The sequence below is a fragment of the Pseudophryne corroboree genome, chromosome 3 (genome assembly GCF_028390025.1).
Source record: "Pseudophryne corroboree isolate aPseCor3 chromosome 3, aPseCor3.hap2, whole genome shotgun sequence".
Taxonomy (NCBI): Eukaryota; Metazoa; Chordata; class Amphibia; order Anura; family Myobatrachidae; genus Pseudophryne; species Pseudophryne corroboree.
The window spans coordinates 465,968,070-465,988,089 of NC_086446.1; the positions used below are offsets into that span (position 1 = coordinate 465,968,070).

At 48.5% G+C, this 20,020-nt stretch overlaps 1 protein-coding gene across 6 annotated transcripts in view; it reads left to right on the top strand.

Moving 5' to 3' along the window:
• The window catches only part of USP36 (ubiquitin specific peptidase 36), a 211,766-nt gene that overhangs the window by 37,736 nt on the left and 154,010 nt on the right, over window positions 1-20,020 (top strand). For all 6 annotated transcript variants that reach the window (XM_063960725.1, XM_063960721.1, XM_063960724.1 and 3 more), the window contains one exon: window positions 7,818-7,928. In XM_063960725.1, the coding sequence (XP_063816795.1) occupies window positions 7,818-7,928 (111 nt within the window). The remainder of the gene's footprint in view (window positions 1-7,817; window positions 7,929-20,020) is intronic.

Below are 20,020 nucleotides of genomic sequence, written 5' to 3' on the forward strand. Positions count from 1 at the left end.
TTTCCTCCAGAAACAGTTGGATCCCCTTCCTGAGGTTCAGACTTTTCTGAAGGGGGTTCTGCACTTCCAGCCTCCCTTTGTGCCGCCTACGGCGCCCTGGGATCTTAACTTGGTGTTGCAGTTTCTCCAATCGGATTGGTTTGAGCCTCTGCAGGAGGTTGAGGTCAAGTTTCTCACGTGGAAGGCTGTCACTTTGTTGGCCTTAGCTTCTGCTAGACGTGTGTCAGAGTTGGGGGCTTTGTCTTGTCTTGTAAGAGCTTCTACTTGATCTTCCATGAAGATAGAGCTGAGCTCCGGACACGTCAGCAGTTCCTTCCAAAGGTTGTGTCGGCATTTCATATCAACCAACCTATTGTGGTGCCAGTGGCTACTGATTCCTCAATTTCATGAAAATCCTTGGATGTTGTAAGGGCTCTGAAGATCTATGTGAAGAGGACTGCTCGTCACAGAAAATCTGACTCTGTTCGTCCTGTATGATCCCAAGAAACTTGGGTGTACTGCTGCTAAGCAGACTATCTCTCGCTGGATCAGGTTCACTATCCAGCATGCGTATTCTACAGCAGGGTTGCTGTGTCCTACGTTTGTTAAGGCCCACTCTACTCGTAAGGTGGGTTCTTCCTGGGCGGCTGCCCAGGATGTCTCGGCTTTACAGCTTTGCCGAGCAGCTACTTGGTCTCACGTTCACAAAGTTCTACAAGTTCGATACTTTGACATCTGATGACCAAAAGTTTGGTCAATCAGTTCTGCAGGAGCCTCCGCGCTCTCCTTCCCGTTCTGGGAGCTTTGGTACATCTTTATGGTACTAATGTGGACCCCAGCATCCTCTAGGACGTAAAAGAAAATAGGATTTTAATTACCTACCGGTAAATCCTTTTCTCGTAGTCTGTAGAGGATGCTGGGCACCCGCCCAGCGCTTCGTTTTCCTGCAGTTGTTATCTGGTTCAGTACAACTTTGTTTCTCTAACGTCCTAGTGGATGCTGGGGACTCCGTCAGGACCATGGGGAATAGCGGGCTCCGCAGGAGACAGGGCACATCTAAAAAAGCTTTTAGGTCACATGGTGCGTACTGGCTCCTCCCCCTATGACCCTCCTCCAAGCCTCAGTTAGGTTTTTGTGCCCGTCCGAGAGGGTGCAATCTAGGTGGCTCTCTTAAAGAGCTAGTTAGAAAAGTTTTTTTTTAGGTTTCTAATCAGTGTCTCCTGCTGGCGACAGGAGCACTGCAACGAGGGACTTAGGGGAGAGACTTGCAACTCACCTGCCTGCAGGAGGATTGAAGTCTTAGGCTACTGGACACTGAGCTCCAGAGGGAGTCGGAACACAGGTCAGCCTGGGGTTCGTCCCGGAGCCGCGCCGCCGATCCCCCTTACAGACGCTGAAGAACGGCAGAACGGAGGTCCGGAAACAGGCGGCAGAAGACTTCAGTCTTCATAGAGGTAGCGCACAGCACTGCAGCTGTGCGCCATTGTTGCTACACGGCTCACGGATCTCGGTCACGGAGGGTGCAGGGCGCTGCTGGGGGCGCCCTGGGCAGCAATATAGAGTACCTTAGAGGCAAATAAATACATCACATATAGCCATTAAGGCTATATGTATGTATTTAACCCAGGCCAGTTTATTAGAAAAACCGGGAGAAAAGCCCGCCGGAAAAGGGGCGGAGCTTATTCTCCTCAGCACTCGGCGCCATTTTCCTGCACGGCTCCGCTGGTGAGGAAGGCTCCCACGACTCTCCCCTGCACTGCACTACAGAAACAGGGTAACAAAGAGAGGGGGGGCATAAATTGGCGATATAAATATATATTGAGAGCGCATATATAAAAACAACACCTTCTAGGGTTGTTATATACTGTATAGCGCTTTTGGTGTGTGCTGGCAAACTCTCCCTCTGTCTCCCCAAAGGGCTAGGAGGGTCCTGTCTTCAATAGAGCATTCACTGTGTGGCTGCTGTGTGTGTCGGTACGTGTGTGTCGACATGTATGAGGACGAAGTTGGTGTGGAGGCAGAGCAATTGCCGATGATGGTAATGTCACCCCCTAGGGAGTCGACACCGGAATGGATGGCTTTGGTTATGGAATTACGTGATAATGTCAGCACATTACAAAAGTCAGTTGACGAAATGAGACGCCCGGCAAACCAGTTAGTACCGGTTCAGGCATCTCAGACACCGTCAGGGGCTGTAAAACGTCCCTTACCTCAGTCAGTCGACACGGGTACCGACACAGATGAATCTAGTGTCGACGGTGAGGAAGTAAACGTATTTTCCAATAGGGCCACACGTTATATGATCACGGCAATGAAGGAGGCTTTGCAGCTCTCTGATACTACTGGTACCTCAAAAAGGGGTATTATGTGGGGGGTGAAAAAACTACCTGTATTTTTCCCAGAATCAGAGGAATTGAATGATGTGTGTGATGAAGCGTGGGTTACCCCCGATAGAAAAATGCTAATTTCAAAGAAGTTGTTGGCATTATACCCTTTCCCACCAGAGGTTAGGGCGCGCTGGGAATCACCCCCTAAGGTGGATAAGGCGCTCACACGTTTATCAAAGCAAGTGGCGTTGCCGTCTCCTGATACGGCCGCCCTCAAGGATCCAGCAGATAGGAGGCTGGAAACTACACTGAAGAGTATATACACACATACGGGTGTTATACTGCGACCGGCAATAGCCTCAGCCTGGATGTGCAGTGCTGGGGTAGTGTGGTTGGATTCTCTGACTGAAAATATTGAGACCCTGGATAGGGACAGTATTTTATTGACTCTAGAGCAATTAAAGGATGCTTTTCTTTATATGCGAGATGCTCAGAGGGATGTTTGTACTCTAGCATCAAGAGTAAGCGCGATGTCCATATCTGCTAGAAGAAGTTTATGGACGCGACAGTGGTCAGGTGATGCGGATTCCAAGAGGCATATGGAAGTATTGCCATATAAAGGAGAGGAATTGTTTGGGGTCGGTCTTTCGGACCTGGTGACCACGGCAACTGCCGGCAAATCCACCTTTTTACCTCAGACCCCTTCACAACAGAAAAAGACACCGTCTTTTCAGCCGCAGTCCTTTCGCTCCTATAAAAAGCGACCAAAAGGACAGTCTTATCTGCCGAGAGGCAGAGGAAAGGGTAAGAAAGGGCAGCACGCAGCCCCTGCCCAGGAACAGAAGCCCGCCCCGGCTTCTACAAAGCCATCAGCATGACGCTGGGGCTTTACAAGCGGACCCAGGAACGGTGGGGGGTCGACTCAAGATTTTCAGCAATCAATGGGCTCACTCACAAGTGGACCCGTGGGTCCTGCAGATAATATCTCAGGGTTACATGCTGGAGTTCGAAAGGTTTCCCCCTCGCCGGTTCCTAAAGTCTGCTTTACCAACGTCTCCCTCAGAAAGGACGTCGGTTTTGGAAGCCATTCACAAGCTGTATTCTCAGCAGGTGATAGTCAAGGTACCCCTCCTACAACAGGGAAAGGGGTATTATTCCACACTATTTGTGGTACCGAAGCCGGACGGTTCGGTAAGACCTATTCTAAATCTGAAATCCTTGAACCTGTACATACAGAAATTCAAGTTCAAAATGGAGTCACTCAGAGCAGTGATAGCGAATCTGGAAGACGGGGACTTCATGGTGTCCCTGGACATAAAGGATGCTTATCTGCATGTCCCAATTTACCCCTCACACCAAGGGTATCTCAGGTTCGTGATACAAGACTGTCATTATCAGTTTCAAACGATGCCGTTTGGTTTGTCTACGGCCCCTCGGGTCTTTACCAAGGTAATGACCGAAATGATGGTTCTTCTACGAAGAAAAGGCGTATTAATTATCCCTTACTTGGACGATCTCCTGATAAGGGCAAAGTCCAGAGAACAGCTGGAAGTCGGTGTAGCACTAACCCAGGTAGTGCTCCAGCAACACGGGTGGATTCTGAATCTTCCAAAATCTCAATTGACCCCGACAACTCGTCTGCTGTTCCTGGGAATGATTCTGGACACGGTTCAGAAAAAGGTGTTTCTCCCGGAGGGAAAAGCAAGGGAGTTATCCGAACTTGTCAGGAACCTCCTAAAACCAGGAACGGTGTCAGTACATCAATGCACAAGAGTCCTGGGAAAGATGGTGGCTTCGTACGAAGCGATTCCATTCGGCAGATTCCATGCACGGACATTTCAGTGGGATCTGCTGGACAAATGGTCCGGATCGCATCTGCACATGCATCAGCGGATAGCACTGTCACCAAGAACAAGGTTGTCTCTCCTGTGGTGGCTGCAGACTGCCCATCTGTTAGTGGGCCGCAGATTCGGCATACAGGACTGGGTCCTGGTGACTACGGATGCCAGCCTACGAGGTTGGGGAGCAGTCACAAAGGGAAGAAATTTCCAGGGCGTGTGGTCAAGCCTGGAGACGTCTCTTCACATAAATATACTGGAGCTAAGAGCGATCTACAATGCTCTAAGTCTGGCAAAACCGCTGCTTCAGGGTCAGCCGGTGTTGATCCAGTCCGACAACATCACGGCAGTCGCCCACGTAAACCGACAAGGCGGCACGAGAAGCAGGAGTGCAATGGCAGAAGCGGCAAGGATTCTGCGCTGGGCGGAGAATCATGTCATAGCACTGTCAGCAGTGTTCATCCCGGGAGTGGACAACTGGGAAGCAGATTTCCTCAGCAGACACGACCTTCACCCGGGAGAGTGGGGACTTCATCCAGAAGTTTTCCACATGATTGTGAACCGTTGGGAAAAACCAAAGGTAGACATGATGGCGTCTCGCCTCAACAAAAAATTGGACAGGTATTGCGCCAGGTCAAGAGACCCTCAGGCAATAGCTGTGGACGCTCTGGTAACACCGTGGGTGTACCAATCAGTGTATGTGTTCCCTCCTCTGCCTCTCATACCAAAGGTGCTGAGAATTATACGGAAAAGAGGAGTAAGAACGATACTGGTGGCTCCGGACTGGCCAAGGAGAACTTGGTATCCGGAACTTCAAGAGATGCTCACGGAGGATCCGTGGCCTCTACCTCTGAGAAGGGATCTGCTTCAGCAGGGACCTTGTATGTTCCAAGACTTACCGCGTCTGCGTTTGACGGCATGGCGGTTGAACGCCGGATTCTAAAAGAAAAGGGCATTCCAGAGGAAGTTATTCCTACCTTGATTAAGGCTAGGAAGGAAGTGACTGTACAACATTATCACCGCATTTGGCGAAAATATGTTGCGTGGTGTGAGGCCAAGAAGGCTCCAACGGAAGAATTTCAATTGGGTCGATTCTTACATTTCCTGCAAGCAGGATTGTCTATGGGCCTAAAATTGGGGTCTATTAAAGTTCAAATTTCGGCCTTATCAATTTTCTTCCAGAAGGAATTGGCGTCAGTGCCTGAAGTACAAACTTTTGTCAAAGGTGTACTACATATACAACCCCCAATAGTGCCTCCAGTGGCACCGTGGGATTTGAACGTGGTTCTAAATTTTCTCAAATCTCATTGGTTTGAGCCGTTAAAATCGGTAGAATTAAAATACCTTACATGGAAGGTAACCATGCTGTTGGCCCTGGCTTCTGCCAGGAGAGTTTCAGAGTTGGCAGCTTTGTCATACAAGAGCCCATATCTGATATTCCATTCGGACAGGGCAGAATTGAGGACGCGTCCTCAATTTCTCCCTAAGGTGGTTTCGGCATTTCACTTAAACCAGCCTATTGTGGTGCCTGCGGCTACTAGCGACTTGGAGGACTCCAAGTTACTGGACGTTGTCAGAGCATTAAAAATATATATTTCAAGGACAGCTGGAGTCAGAAAAACTGACTCGTTGTTTACATTGTATGCACCCAACAAGATGGGTGCTCCTGCGTCTAAACAGACGATTGCACGTTGGATCTGTAGCACAATCCAACTTGCACATTCTGTGGCAGGCGTGCCACAGCCTAAATCTGTAAAGGCCCACTCCACAAGGAAGGTGGGCTCATCTTGGGCGGCTGCCCGAGGAGTCTCGGCATTACAACTTTGCCGAGCAGCTACGTGGTCAGGGGAGAACACGTTTGTAAAATTTTACAAATTTGATACTCTGGCTACAGAGGACCTGGAGTTTTCTCATTCGGTGCTGCAGAGTCATCCGCACTCTCCCGCCCGTTTGGGAGCTTTGGTATAATCCCCATGGTCCTGACGGAGTCCCCAGCATCCACTAGGACGTTAGAGAAAATAAGAATTTACTTACCGATAATTCTATTTCTCATAGTCCGTAGTGGATGCTGGGCGCCCATCCCAAGTGCGGATTGTCTGCAATACTTGTACATAGTTATTGTTACAAAAATCGGGTTATTATTGTTGTGAGCCATCTTTTTAGAGGCTACTTCGTTTTTGTTATCATACTGTTAACTGGGTTCAGATCACAAGTTGTATGGTGTGATTGGTGTGGCTGGTATGAGTCTTACCCGGGATTCAAGATCCTTCCTTATTGTGTACGCTCGTCCGGGCACAGTACCTAACTGAGGCTTGGAGGAGGGTCATAGGGGGAGGAGCCAGTACGCACCATGTGACCTAAAAGCTTTTTTAGATGTGCCCTGTCTCCTGCGGAGCCCGCTATTCCCCATGGTCCTGACGGAGTCCCCAGCATCCACTACGGACTATGAGAAATAGAATTATCGGTAAGTAAATTCTTATTTTTTAGTTAAGTACTGCATTGTTACTTGGTAAGTAATGTTTCAGCGGTTGCTGAGTTTCAAGCTAGTTAGCTTGATTTGCCTTGTATGTGTGAGCTGGTATGAATCTCGCCACTATCTGTGTATAATCCTTCTCTCGAAAATGTCCGTCTCCTCGGGCACAGTTTCTAGACTGAGTCTGGTAGGAGGGGCATAGAGGGAGGAGCCAGCCCACACTCTCAAATTCTCAAAGTGCCAATGGCTCCTAGTGGACCCGTCTATACTCCATGGTACTAATGTGGACCCCAGCATCCTCTACGGACTACGAGAAAAGGATTTACCGGTAGGTAATTAAAATCCTATTTTCACATACCTAGGCTTAGCAGTTAATTACATATTTTTTCCAGCTTTCCAAGAAATGCATTATGCGGGGGGCCGGGATTCAGTTGTTTTTTGGCACGTCTAAGTAATGGGCGCCAACGGGCGATATTCAGCTGACCTGCAAGTGCCGCGTGCACCCATTACTTATTCAGTTGGTCGCTTCCAAATAATCAGGTTTAGTCACGTAAAGCAGCTAAACCCGTTTAAAATATTTGTTGCTGAAAACGCAGTTGGGGTGTCCAAAACCATATCTTTTCACAGATTTCTGCTCAACACCTCAGTAGGTAGCAGTCAGTAATTTTGGGCACCTGCAGCACTTGTGCCCAATGGCAAAACAATTGAATAACTCCCGTTGTCATCCGTTGCTTACGGGTGCCTAAAAGCAAATGAATTCCCCACTGTTAATATAATCACTTACTGCCATTAGTGTCCACTTATTCCAGCATTAACTGATGTCTGTCTGCATATGTGGTTTCTCTGTGGCTAGGGACAAGCAGTCCTACACACTTCACCTCTGGAAAATGGGAATATTAGCATCTCTAGTTGCATGACTCAAAGCTGGACTGTTTTCATTGTTGACAAATAGCCCAAATAATGGTTACTTATAGGACATTTGGATATTTATCACAAAGTGATCAGTGTTTATATTAGATAAATGCATCCTCAGTCATGTGTAGAATTAATAGTAAAACTGTGTAAAGTAAACAAGTAAGATGCAGTACCTGTAATTGGTTGTAGTCTCCCTTCTTCAGCATTTAGCTCTGCAAGCTGCCATGACATACTCCTGTCATTTTAAATTCATGCTTACAATATCTGTATTTATACCCTATGCAGGTCAGCAGTGTGGATTTTGTATGCTGTGCATTATGCAGAACCATCTCATTCAAGCCTTTGCAAACAGTGGGAATGCCATCAAGCCAGTTTCTTTTATCCGAGAACTGAAGAGTAAGACCACAATTGTACAGATTTCTTCATATTCAAGATATAAGTCACTTGTGTCTGTGAATAAAGGGGTTGTAGATATCGATTCATATCAGTTGCTAGTTAAGTCTACTTTAAAGTTTGTCTGTAGTAGAGGTGTTTTTGTTATTCAGAAATTGCAAGGTATTGTATAAATTTGCCAATCAGGCTGCTGGTTAATTTCTGAAATATAAGTATTGTCTATATCATGCAAATACAATACAGTAATTTTAAGGTGACAACATACAGTTAGAAAAATGTAAAAAACAAACAAAACATCAGCATAAACAGCCTCAGCAGCTTTAAGCGGCTAAACCCGACACTAATGGAATCGATAAACAACTTCAATTGAATATGGCCTCTACGATCTCCTGTCACTTTATAAAGTAGATTGGGCGGCGATATCAATTGAATATCCCCCTTAATGTCTTTAGGAGTAGAATATAGCCTTTATGGCTCATATTCTTTTCTCTGACGTCCTAGTGGATGCTGGGGACTCCGTCAGGACCATGGGGATATAGCGGCTCCGCAGGAGACAGGGCACAATAATAAAAGCTTTAGGATCAGGTGGTGTGCACTGGCTCCTCCCCCTATGACCCTCCTCCAAGCCTCAGTTAGATTTTTGTGCCCGACGAGAAGGGTGCAATCTAGGTGGCTCTCCTGAGCTGCTTAGAATAAAAGTTTAAGTTAGGTTTTTTATTTTCAGTGAGTCCTGCTGGCAACAGGCTCACTGCTACGAGGGACTTAGGGGAGAGAAGAAAACTCACCTGCGTGCAGGATGGATTTGCTTCTTAGGCTACTGGACACCATTAGCTCCAGAGGGAGTCGGAACACAGGTCTCACCCTGGGGTTCGTCCCGGAGCCGTGCCGCCGACCCCCCTTGCAGATGCCGAAGTTGAAGAGGTCCAGAGGTCCAGAAACAGGCGGCAGAAGACTTTCAGTCTTCATAAGGTAGCGCACAGCACTGCAGCTGTGCGCCATTGTTGTCAGCACACTTCACCAACAGTCACCAACTGTCACTGAGGGTGCAGGGCGCTGGGGGGGGCGCCCTGGGCAGCAATGTATAATACCTTTTTATGGCTAAAATACATCACATATAGCCCTTGAGGCTATATGGATGTATTTAACCCCTGCCAGATCTCACAAACTCCGGGAGAAGAGCCCGCCGAAAAGGGGGCGGGGCCTATTCTCCTCCGCAGACGGCGCCATTTTCCTGCTCAGCTCTGCTGTGAGGAAGGCTCCCAGGCTCTCCCCTGCACTGCACTACAGAAACAGGGTTAAAACAGAGAGGGGGGGCACTTATTTGGCGATATGATTACATATATAAAAATGCTATAAGGGAAAACACTTGTATAAGGGGTTGTCCCTGTATAATTATAGCGTTTTTGGTGTGTGCTGGCAAACTCTCCCTCTGTCCCCCAAAGGGCTAGTGGGGTCCTGTCCTCTGTCAGAGCATTCCCTGTGTGTGTGCTGTGTGTCGGTACGTGTGTGTCGACATGTAGGAGGACGATGTTGGTGAGGAGGCGGAGCAAATTGCCTGTATTGGTGATGTCACTCTCTAGGGAGTCGACACTGGAATGGATGGCTTATTTAGGAATTACGTGATAATGTCAACACGCTGCAAGGTCGGTTGACGACATGAGACGGCCGGCAAACAAATTAGTACCTGTCCAGGCGTCTCAGACACCGTCAGGGGCTTGTAAAAACGCCCATTTACCTCAGTCGGTCGACACAGACACGGACACTGACTCCAGTGTCGACGGTGAAGAAACAAACGTATTTTCCTTTAGGGCCACACGTTTCATGTTAAGGGCAATGAAGGAGGTGTTACATATTTCTCTATCGTCCTAGTGGATGCTGGGGTTCCTGAAAGGACCAGGGGGAATAGCGGCTCCGCAGGAGACAGGGCACAAAAGTAAAGCTTTCCGATCAGGTGGTGTGCACTGGCTCCTCCCCCTATGACCCTCCTCCAAGCCAGTTAGATTTTTGTGCCCGGCCGAGAAGGGTGCAATCTAGGTGGCTCTCCTAAAGAGCTGCTTAGAGAAAGTTTAGCTTAGGTTTTTTATTTTACAGTGAGTCCTGCTGGCAACAGGATCACTGCAACGAGGGACTTAGGGGAGAAGAAGTGAACTCACCTGCGTGCAGGATGGATTGGCTTCTTGGCTACTGGACATCAGCTCCAGAGGGACGATCACAGGTACAGCCTGGATGGTCACCGGAGCCTCGCCGCCGGCCCCCTTGCAGATGCTGAAACATGAAGAGGTCCAGAATCGGCGGCAGAAGACTCCTCAGTCTTCTAAAGGTAGCGCACAGCACTGCAGCTGTGCGCCATTTTCCTCTCAGCACACTTCACACGGCAGTCACTGAGGGTGCAGGGCGCTGGGAGGGGAGCGCCCTGGGAGGCAAATGAAAACCTATTTGGCTAAAAAAATACCTCACATATAGCCTCCGGGGCTATATGGAGATATTTAACCCCTGCCAGAATACACTAAAGAGCGGGAGACGAGCCCGCCGGAAAAGGGGCGGGGCCTATCTCCTCAGCACACAGCGCCATTTTCCTTACACAGCTCCGCTGGTCAGGACGGCTCCCAGGTCTCTCCCCTGCACTGCACTACAGAAACAGGGTAAAACAAGAGAGGGGGGGCAAAATAGTGGCAAAAATTATATTATAAAAGCAGCTATACAGGGAGCACTTATTATAAGGCTATCCCTGTCATATATAGCGCTTTTGGTGTGTGCTGGCAAACTCTCCCTCTGTCTCCCCAAAGGGCTAGTGGGGTCCTGTCTTCGTTAAGAGCATTCCCTGTGTGTCTGCTGTGTGTCGGTACGTGTGTGTCGACATGTATGAGGACGATATTGGTGTGGAGGCGGAGCAATTGCCAAATATGGGGATGTCACCTCCTAGGGGGTCGACACCAGAATGGATGCCTTTATTTATGGAATTACGGGATAGTGTCAACACGCTAAAGCAGTCGTTTGTCGACATGAGACGGCCGGACAATCAGTTAGTGCCTGTCCAGGCGCCTCAAACACCGTCAGGGGCTGTAAAACGCCCTTTGCCTCAGTCGGTCGACACAGACCCAGACACAGGCACTGATTCCAGTGGCGACGGTGACGAATCAACCGTATTTTCCAGTAGGGCCACACGTTATATGATTTTGGCAATGAAGGAGGCGTTACATTTAGCTGATACTACTGGTACCACTAAACAGGATATTATGTGGGGTGTGAAAAAACTACCTATAGTTTTTCCTGAATCAGAAGAACTAAATGATGTATGTGATGAAGCGTGGGTTGCCCCCGATAAAAAGATGCTAATTTCAAAGAAGTTATTAGCTTTATACCCTTTCCCGTCAGAGGTTAGGGCGCGCTGGGAAACACCTCCTAGGGTGGATAAGGCGCTCACACGCTTATCTAAACAAGTGGCGTTACCCTCTCCTGAGACGGCCGCACTTAAAGATCCAACAGATAGGAGGATGGAAAATATCCAAAAAAGTATATACACACATACAGGTGTTATACTACGACCAGCTATAGCGTCAGCCTGGATGTGCAGTGCTGGAGTAGTTTGGTCAGAGTCCCTGATTGAAAATATTGATACCCTGGATAGGGACAATGTTTTACTGTCTTTAGAGCAAATAAAGGATGCATTTCTTTATATGCGTGATGCACAGAGGGATATCTGCACACTGGCATCACGGGTAAGTGCTATGTCCATTTCGGCCAGAAGAAGTTTATGGACGCGACAGTGGTCAGGCGATGCGGACTCAAAACGGCATATGGAAGTTTTGCCGTATAAAGGGGAGGAGTTATTTGGAGTCGGTCTATCAGATTTGGTGGCCACGGCTACAGCCGGGAAATCCACCTTTTTACCTCAAGCTACTCCCCAACAGAAAAAGACACCGACTTTTCAACCGCAGTCCTTTCGTTCCTTTAAAAACAAGAGAGCAAAGGGATATTCATATCTGCCACGAGGCAGAGGAAGGGGGAAGAGACACCAACAGGCAGCTCCTTCCCAGGAACAGAAGCCCTCCCCCGCTTCTACAAAAGCCTCAGCATGACGCTGGGGCTTCTCAAGCGGACTCGGGGGCGGTGGGCGGTCGTCTCAAGCATTTCAGCGCGCAGTGGGCTCACTCGCAGGTAGATCCCTGGATCCTGCAGATAATATCTCAGGGGTACAGGTTGGAACTAGAGACAGATCCGCCTCGCCGTTTCCTGAAGTCTGCTTTACCAACGTCCCCCTCCGAAAGGGAGACGGTTTTGGAAGCCATTCACAAGCTGTACTCTCAGCAGGTGATAGTCAAGGTACCTCTTCTACAACAGGGAAAGGGGTATTATTCCACTCTATTTGTGGTACCGAAGCCGGACGGCTCGGTAAGACCTATTCTAAATCTGAAGTCCTTGAACCTGTACATAAAGAAGTTCAAGTTCAAAATGGAGTCACTCAGAGCAGTGATAGCGAACCTGGAAGAAGGGGACTTTATGGTGTCCTTGGACATCAAGGATGCGTACCTCCACGTTCCAATTTACCCCTCACACCAGGGGTACCTCAGGTTCGTTGTACAAAACTGTCACTATCAGTTTCAGACGCTGCCGTTCGGATTGTCCACGGCACCTCGGGTCTTTACAAAGGTAATGGCCGAGATGATGATTCTTCTTCGAAGAAAAGGCGTATTAATTATCCCATACTTGGACGATCTCCTAATAAGGGCAAGGTCCAGAGAACAGCTAGAGAGGGGATTAGCACTGTCTCAAGAAGTGCTAAAACAACACGGCTGGATTCTGAATATTCCAAAATCCCAGTTAATGCCGACAACTCGTCTGCTGTTCCTAGGGATGATTCTGGACACGGTTCAGAAAAAGGTTTTTCTCCCGGAGGAAAAAGCCAAGGAGTTGTCCGAGCTTGTCAGGAACCTCCTAAAACCAGGAAAGGTGTCTGTACATCAATGCACAAGAGTCCTGGGAAAAATGGTGGCTTCTTACGAAGCAATTCCATTCGGCAGATTCCATGCACGAATTTTCCAGAGGGATCTGTTAGACAAATGGTCAGGGTCGCATCTTCAGATGCACCAGCGGATAACCCTGTCTCCAAGGACAAGGGTATCTCTTCTGTGGTGGTTGCAGAGTGCTCATCTATTGGAGGGCCGCAGATTCGGCATACAGGATTGGATCCTGGTGACCACGGACGCCAGCCTGAGAGGCTGGGGAGCAGTCACACAAGGAAGAAACTTCCAGGGAGTGTGGACGAGCCTGGAAACGTCTCTTCACATAAACATTCTGGAACTAAGAGCAATCTACAATGCTCTAAGCCAGGCAGAACCTCTGCTTCAAGGAAAACCGGTGTTGATCCAGTCGGACAACATCACGGCAGTCGCCCATGTGAACAGACAGGGCGGCACAAGAAGCAGGAGTGCAATGGCAGAAGCTGCAAGGATTCTTCGCTGGGCAGAGAATCATGTGATAGCACTGTCAGCAGTGTTCATCCCGGGAGTGGACAACTGGGAAGCAGACTTCCTCAGCAGACACGACCTTCACCCGGGAGAGTGGGGACTTCATCCGGAAGTCTTCCACATGCTGGTAACCCGTTGGGAAAGACCAATGGTGGACATGATGGCGTCTCGCCTCAACAAAAAACTGGACAGGTATTGCGCCAGGTCAAGAGATCCGCAGGCAATAGCTGTGGACGCGCTGGTAACGCCTTGGGTGTACCAGTCGGTGTATGTGTTTCCTCCTCTGCCTCTCATACCAAAAGTATTGAGAATTATACGGCAAAGAGGCGTAAGAACGATACTAGTGGTTCCGGATTGGCCAAGAAGGACTTGGTACCCGGAACTGCAAGAGATGATCACGGAAGATCCGTGGCCTCTACCTCTAAGGAGGGACTTGCTTCAGCAGGGTCCCTGTCTGTTTCAAGACTTACCGCGGCTGCGTTTGACGGCATGGCGGTTGAACGCCGGATCCTAAAGGAAAAAGGCATGCCGGAAGAAGTCATTCCTACTTTGATTAAAGCAAGGAAGGAAGTAACCGTGCAACACTATCACCGCATTTGGCGAAGATATGTTGCGTGGTGCGAGGATCGGAGTGCTCCGACGGAGGAATTTCAACTGGGTCGATTCCTACATTTCCTGCAATCAGGATTGTCTATGGGTCTCAAATTGGGATCTATTAAGGTTAAAATTTCGGCCCTGTCGATTTTCTTTCAAAAAGAATTGGCTTCAGTTCCTGAAGTCCAGACTTTTGTTAAGGGAGTGCTGCATATACAGCCTCCTGTGGTGCCTCCAGTGGCACCGTGGGATCTCAATGTGGTTTTGGAATTTCTAAAATCTCATTGGTTTGAACCACTAAAAAAGGTGGATTTAAAATATCTCACATGGAAAGTGACCATGTTACTAGCCCTGGCTTCGGCCAGGAGAGTGTCAGAACTGGCAGCTTTATCTTACAAAAGCCCATATCTGATTTTCCATTCGGACAGGGCAGAACTGCGGACTCGTCCGCATTTTCTCCCTAAGGTGGTGTCAGCATTTCATCTGAACCAGCCTATTGTAGTGCCTGCGGCTACAAGTGACTTGGAGGACTCCAAGTTACTGGACGTTGTCAGAGCATTAAAAATATATATTGCAAGGACAGCTGGAGTCAGAAAATCTGACTCGTTGTTTATATTGTATGCACCCAACAAGATGGGTGCTCCTGCGTCTAAGCAGACGATTGCTCGTTGGATCTGTAGCACAATCCAACTTGCACATTCTGTGGCAGGCCTGCCACAGCCTAAATCTGTAAAGGCCCACTCCACAAGGAAGGTGGGCTCATCTTGGGCGGCTGCCCGAGGGGTCTCGGCATTACAACTTTGCCGAGCAGCTACGTGGTCAGGGGAGAACACGTTTGTAAAATTTTACAAATTTGATACTCTGGCTAAGGAGGACCTGGAGTTCTCTCATTCGGTGCTGCAGAGTCATCCGCACTCTCCCGCCCGTTTGGGAGCTTTGGTATAATCCCCATGGTCCTTTCAGGAACCCCAGCATCCACTAGGACGATAGAGAAAATAAGAATTTACTTACCGATAATTCTATTTCTCGGAGTCCGTAGTGGATGCTGGGCGCCCATCCCAAGTGCGGATTATCTGCAATAATTGTACATAGTTATTGTTAACTAATTCGGGTTATTGTTAAGAAGCCATCTTTCAGAGGCTCCTCTGTTATCATACTGTTAACTGGTTTTGATCACAAGTTGTACGGTGTGATTGGTGTGGCTGGTATGAGTCTTACCCGGGATTCAAAATTCCTCCCTTATTGTGTACGCTCGTCCGGGCACAGTACCTAACTGGCTTGGAGGAGGGTCATAGGGGGAGGAGCCAGTGCACACCACCTGATCGGAAAGCTTTACTTTTGTGCCCTGTCTCCTGCGGAGCCGCTATTCCCCATGGTCCTTTCAGGAACCCCAGCATCCACTACGGACTCCGAGAAATAGAATTATCGGTAAGTAAATTCTTATTTTCTGATACTACAAGTACCACAAATAAGGGTATTATGTAGGGTGTGAATAAACTACTTGTAGTTTTTCCTGAATCAGATAAATTAAATGAAGTGTGTGATGATACGTGGGTTTCCTCCGATAGAAAATTATTGGCGGTATACCCTTTCCCGCCCGAAGTTAGGGCGAGTTGGGAAACACACCTTAGGGTGAATAAGGCGCTCACACGCTTATAAAAACAAGTGGCGTTACCGTCTCCAGATACGGCAGCCCTCAAGGAGCCAGCTGATAGGAAGCTGAAAAATATCCTAAAAGTATATACACATATACTGGTGTTATACTACGACCAGCAATCGCCTCAGCCTGGATGTGCAGCGCTGAGGGGGCTTGGTCGGATTTCCTGACTGAAAATATTGATACCCTTGACAGGGACAAGATTTTATTGACTATAGAGCATTTTAAGGATGCATTTCTATATATGCGAGATGCGCAGAGGGATATTTGCATTCTGGCATCAAGAGTAAATGTGATGTCCATATCTGCCAGACGACAGTGGTCAGGTGATGCAGATTCCAGACGGCACATGGAAGTATTGCCGTATAAAGGGGCGGTCCATCGGACCTGGTGGCCATGGCAACAGCTGAAAAATCCACCTTTTGTTACCCCAAGTCACATCTCAGCAGAAAAGGACACAGTCTTTTCAGTCTCAGTCCTTTCGTCCCCATAAGGGCAGGCGGGCAAAAGGGCCAGTCATATCTGCCCAGGGGTAGAGGAAAGGGAAGAAGACTGCAGCAGGCAGCCCATTCCCAGGAACAGAAGCCCTCCACAGCTTCTGCCAAGTCCGCAGCATGACGCTGGGGCCGTACAAGCGGACTCAGGTGCGGTAGGGGGTCATCTCAAGAGTTTCAGCACGCAGTGGGCTCACTCACAAGTGGACTCCTGGATCCTACACGTAGTATCCCAGGTGTACATTGGAAATTCGAGACGTCTCCCCCTCACAAGTTCCTGAAGTCTGCTTTACCAACGTCTCCCTCCGACAGGGAGGCAGTATTGGGAACAATTCACAGGCTGTATTCCCAGCAGGTGATAATCAAAGTACCCCTTCTACAACAAGGGAAGGGGTATTATTCCACACTATATTGTGGTACTGAAGCCAGACGGCTAGGTGAGATCTGAAATATTTGAACACTTACATACAAGCGTTCAAATCAAGATGGAGTCACTCAGAGCAGTGATAGCGAACCAGGAAGAAGGGGACGATATGGTGTCACTGGATATCAGGGACGCTTACCTACATGTCCAAATTTGCCCTTCTCACCAAGGGTACCTCAGGTTCGTGGTACAGAACTGTCACTATCAGTTCAGACGCTGCCGTTTGGATTGTCCACGGCACCCCGGGTCTTTACCAAGGTAATGGCCGAAATGATGATTCTTCTTAAAAGAAATATGGACGCTTTCCTGATAAGGGCAAGGTCCAGAGAACAGTTGGAGGTCGGAGTAGCACTATCTTAAGTAGTTCTACGACAGCACGAGTGGATTCTAAATATTCCAAAATCGCAGTTTTTTCCGACGACACGTCTACTGTTCCTAGGGATGATTCTGGACACAGTCCAGAAAAGGATGTTTTCTCCCGGAGAAGAAAGCCAGGGAGTTATCCGAGCTAGTCAGGAACCTCCTAAAACCAGGAAAAGTGTCATTGCATCATTGCACAAGGATCCTGTGAAAAATGGTGGTTTCTTACAAAGCGATCCCATTCGGTAGATTTCACGCAAGAACCTTTACGTGGGATCTGCTGGAAAAATGGTCCGGATCGCATCTTCAGATGCATCAGCGGATAACCCTGTCTCCAAGGACAAGGGTGTTTCTTCTGCGGTGGCTGCAGAGTGCTCATCTATGAAAGGGCCGCAGATTCGGCATTCAGGACTGGGTCCTGGTGACCACGGATGCCAGCCTGAATGGCTGGGGAGCAGTCACACAAGGAAAAAATTTCCAGAGAGTGTGATCGAGTCTGGAGACTTCTCTCCACATAAATATACTGGAGCTAAGGGCAATTTACAATGCTCTAAGCTTAGCAAGACCTCTGCTTCAAGGTCAGCCGGTATTGATCCAGTGGGACAACATCACGGCAGTCGCCCACGTAAACAGACAGGGCGGCACAAGAAGCAGGAGGGAAATGGCAGAAACTGCAAGGATTCTTCGCTGGGCGAAAAATCATGTGATAACACTCTCAGCAGTGTTCATTCCGGGAGTGGAAAACTGGGAAGCAGACTTCCTCAGCAGGCATGACCTCCACCCGGGAGAGTGGGGACTTCATCGGGAAGTCTTCCACATGATTGTAAACCGTTGTGAAAAACCAAAGGTGGACATGATGGCGTCCCGCCTGAACAAAAAACTAGATATTGCGCCAGGTCAAGGGACCCTCAGGCAATAGCGGTGGACGCTCTGGTAACACTGTGGATGTACCAGTCAGAGTATGTGTTCCCTCCTATGCCTCTCATACAAAAAGTACTGAGAATCATAAGAGGGAGATGAGTAAGAATGATACTCGTGGTTCCGGATTGGCCAAGAAGGACTTGGTACCCGAAACTTCAAGAGATGTTCACGGAAGACCCGTGGCCTCTACCTTTAAGAAAGGACCTGCTCCAGCAGGGGCCTTGTCTGTTCCAAGACTTACCGCGGCCGCGTTTGACGGCATGGCGGTTAAACGCCGGATCCTGAAAGGGCATTCCAGATGAAGTCATCCCTACCCTGGTCGAAGACAGGAAGGATGTAACCGCAAAACATTTTCACCGCATTTGGCGAAGATATGTTGCGTGGTGTGGGGCCAAGAAGGCCCCTACAGAGGAATTCCAACTGGGTCGTTTCCTACATTTCCTGAAAACAGGACTGTCTATGGGCCTAAAATTAGGGTCCATTAAGGTTAAAATTTCGGCCCTGTCGAATTTCTTCCAGAAAGAACTGGCTTTAGTGCCTGACGTTCAGATGTTTGTAAAAGGGGTACTGCATATACAGCCTCCTTTTGTGCCCCAGTGGCACCTTGGGATCTCAATGTTGTTTTGAGTTTCCTAAAGTCACATTGGTTTGAACCACTCACCACTGTGGACTTAAAATATCTCACATGGAAGGTGACGATGCTATTAGCCCTGGCTTCAGCCAGGCGTGTGTCAGAATTGGCGGCTTTATCATATATAAAGCCCTTACTTAATTTTTCATTCTGACAGGGCAGAATTGAGGACTCGTCCTCAATTTCTCCTTAAGGTGTTTTCTGTTTTTCACATGAACCAACCTATTGTGGTACCTGCGGGTACTAGGGACTTGGAGGACTCCAAGTTACTTGACGTTGTCAGGGCCCTGAAAAATATGTTTCCAGGAAGGCTGGAGTCAGAAAATCTGACTCGCTGTTTAGCCTGTATGCACCCAACAAGATGGGTGCTCCTGCTTCTAAGCAGACGATTGCTCGCTGGATTTGTAATACAATTCAGTTTACACATTCTGTGGCAGGCCTGCCACAGCCAAAATCGGTAAAAGCCCATTCCAAAAGGAAGGGGGCTCATCTTGGGCGACTGCCCGAGGGGTCTCGGCCTTACAACTTTGCCGAGCAGTTACTTGGTCAGGGGAAAACACGTTTGCTAAATTCTACAAATTTGATACCCTGGCTGAGGAGGACATGGAGTTCTCTCATTCGGTGCTGCAGGGTCATCCGCACTCTCCCGCCCGTTTGGGAGCTTTGGTATAATCCCCATGGTCCTGACGGAGTCCCCAGCATCCACTAGGACGTCAGAGAAAATAAGATTTTACTTACCGATAAATCTATTTCTCGTAGTCCGTAGTGGATGCTGGGCGCCCATCCCAAGTGCGGATTGTCTGCAATACTTGTACATAGTTTTGTTACAAAAATCGGGTTATTCTTGTTGTGAGCCATCTTTTCAGAGGCTCCTTCGTTGTTATCATACTGTTAACTGGGTTCAGATCACAGGTTGTACGGTGTGATTGGTGTGGCTGGTATGAGTCTTACCCGGGATTCAATATCCTTCCTTATTATGCACGCTCGTCCGGGCACAGTATCCTAACTGAGGCTTGGAGGAGGGTCATAGGGGGAGGAGCCAGTGCACACCACCTGATCCTAAAGCTTTTATTATTGTGCCCTGTCTCCTGCGGAGCCGCTATATCCCCATGGTCCTGACGGAGTCCCCAGCATCCACTACGGACTACGAGAAATAGATTTATCGGTAAGTAAAATCTTATTTTCTCTTACGTCCTAGGGGATACTGGGATGACATTAGTACTATGGGGTATAGATCGTGTCCAGTGGAGCCTGGCACTTTAAGAAATCATTAGTGTGTGCTGGCTCCTCCCCTCTATGCCCCTCCACTAGACTCAGTTTAGAAAAATGTGCCCAAGGAGCCGGGTGCATTCCTCTGGAGCTCCAGAGAGTTTTCTTCAAAACCTTTATTTAGTTTGTTATTTTCAAGCAGCACTGGCTGGCAACCAGTCTGCCTGCGTTGTGGGACTTAGGGGAGGGGCCGAACCAACCTCCTATAGGGTTAATAGTTCGTATCTCCGCTGAGAGGACTCTGGCGCTGAGGTAAAGGAGGTTATTACACTTCTTT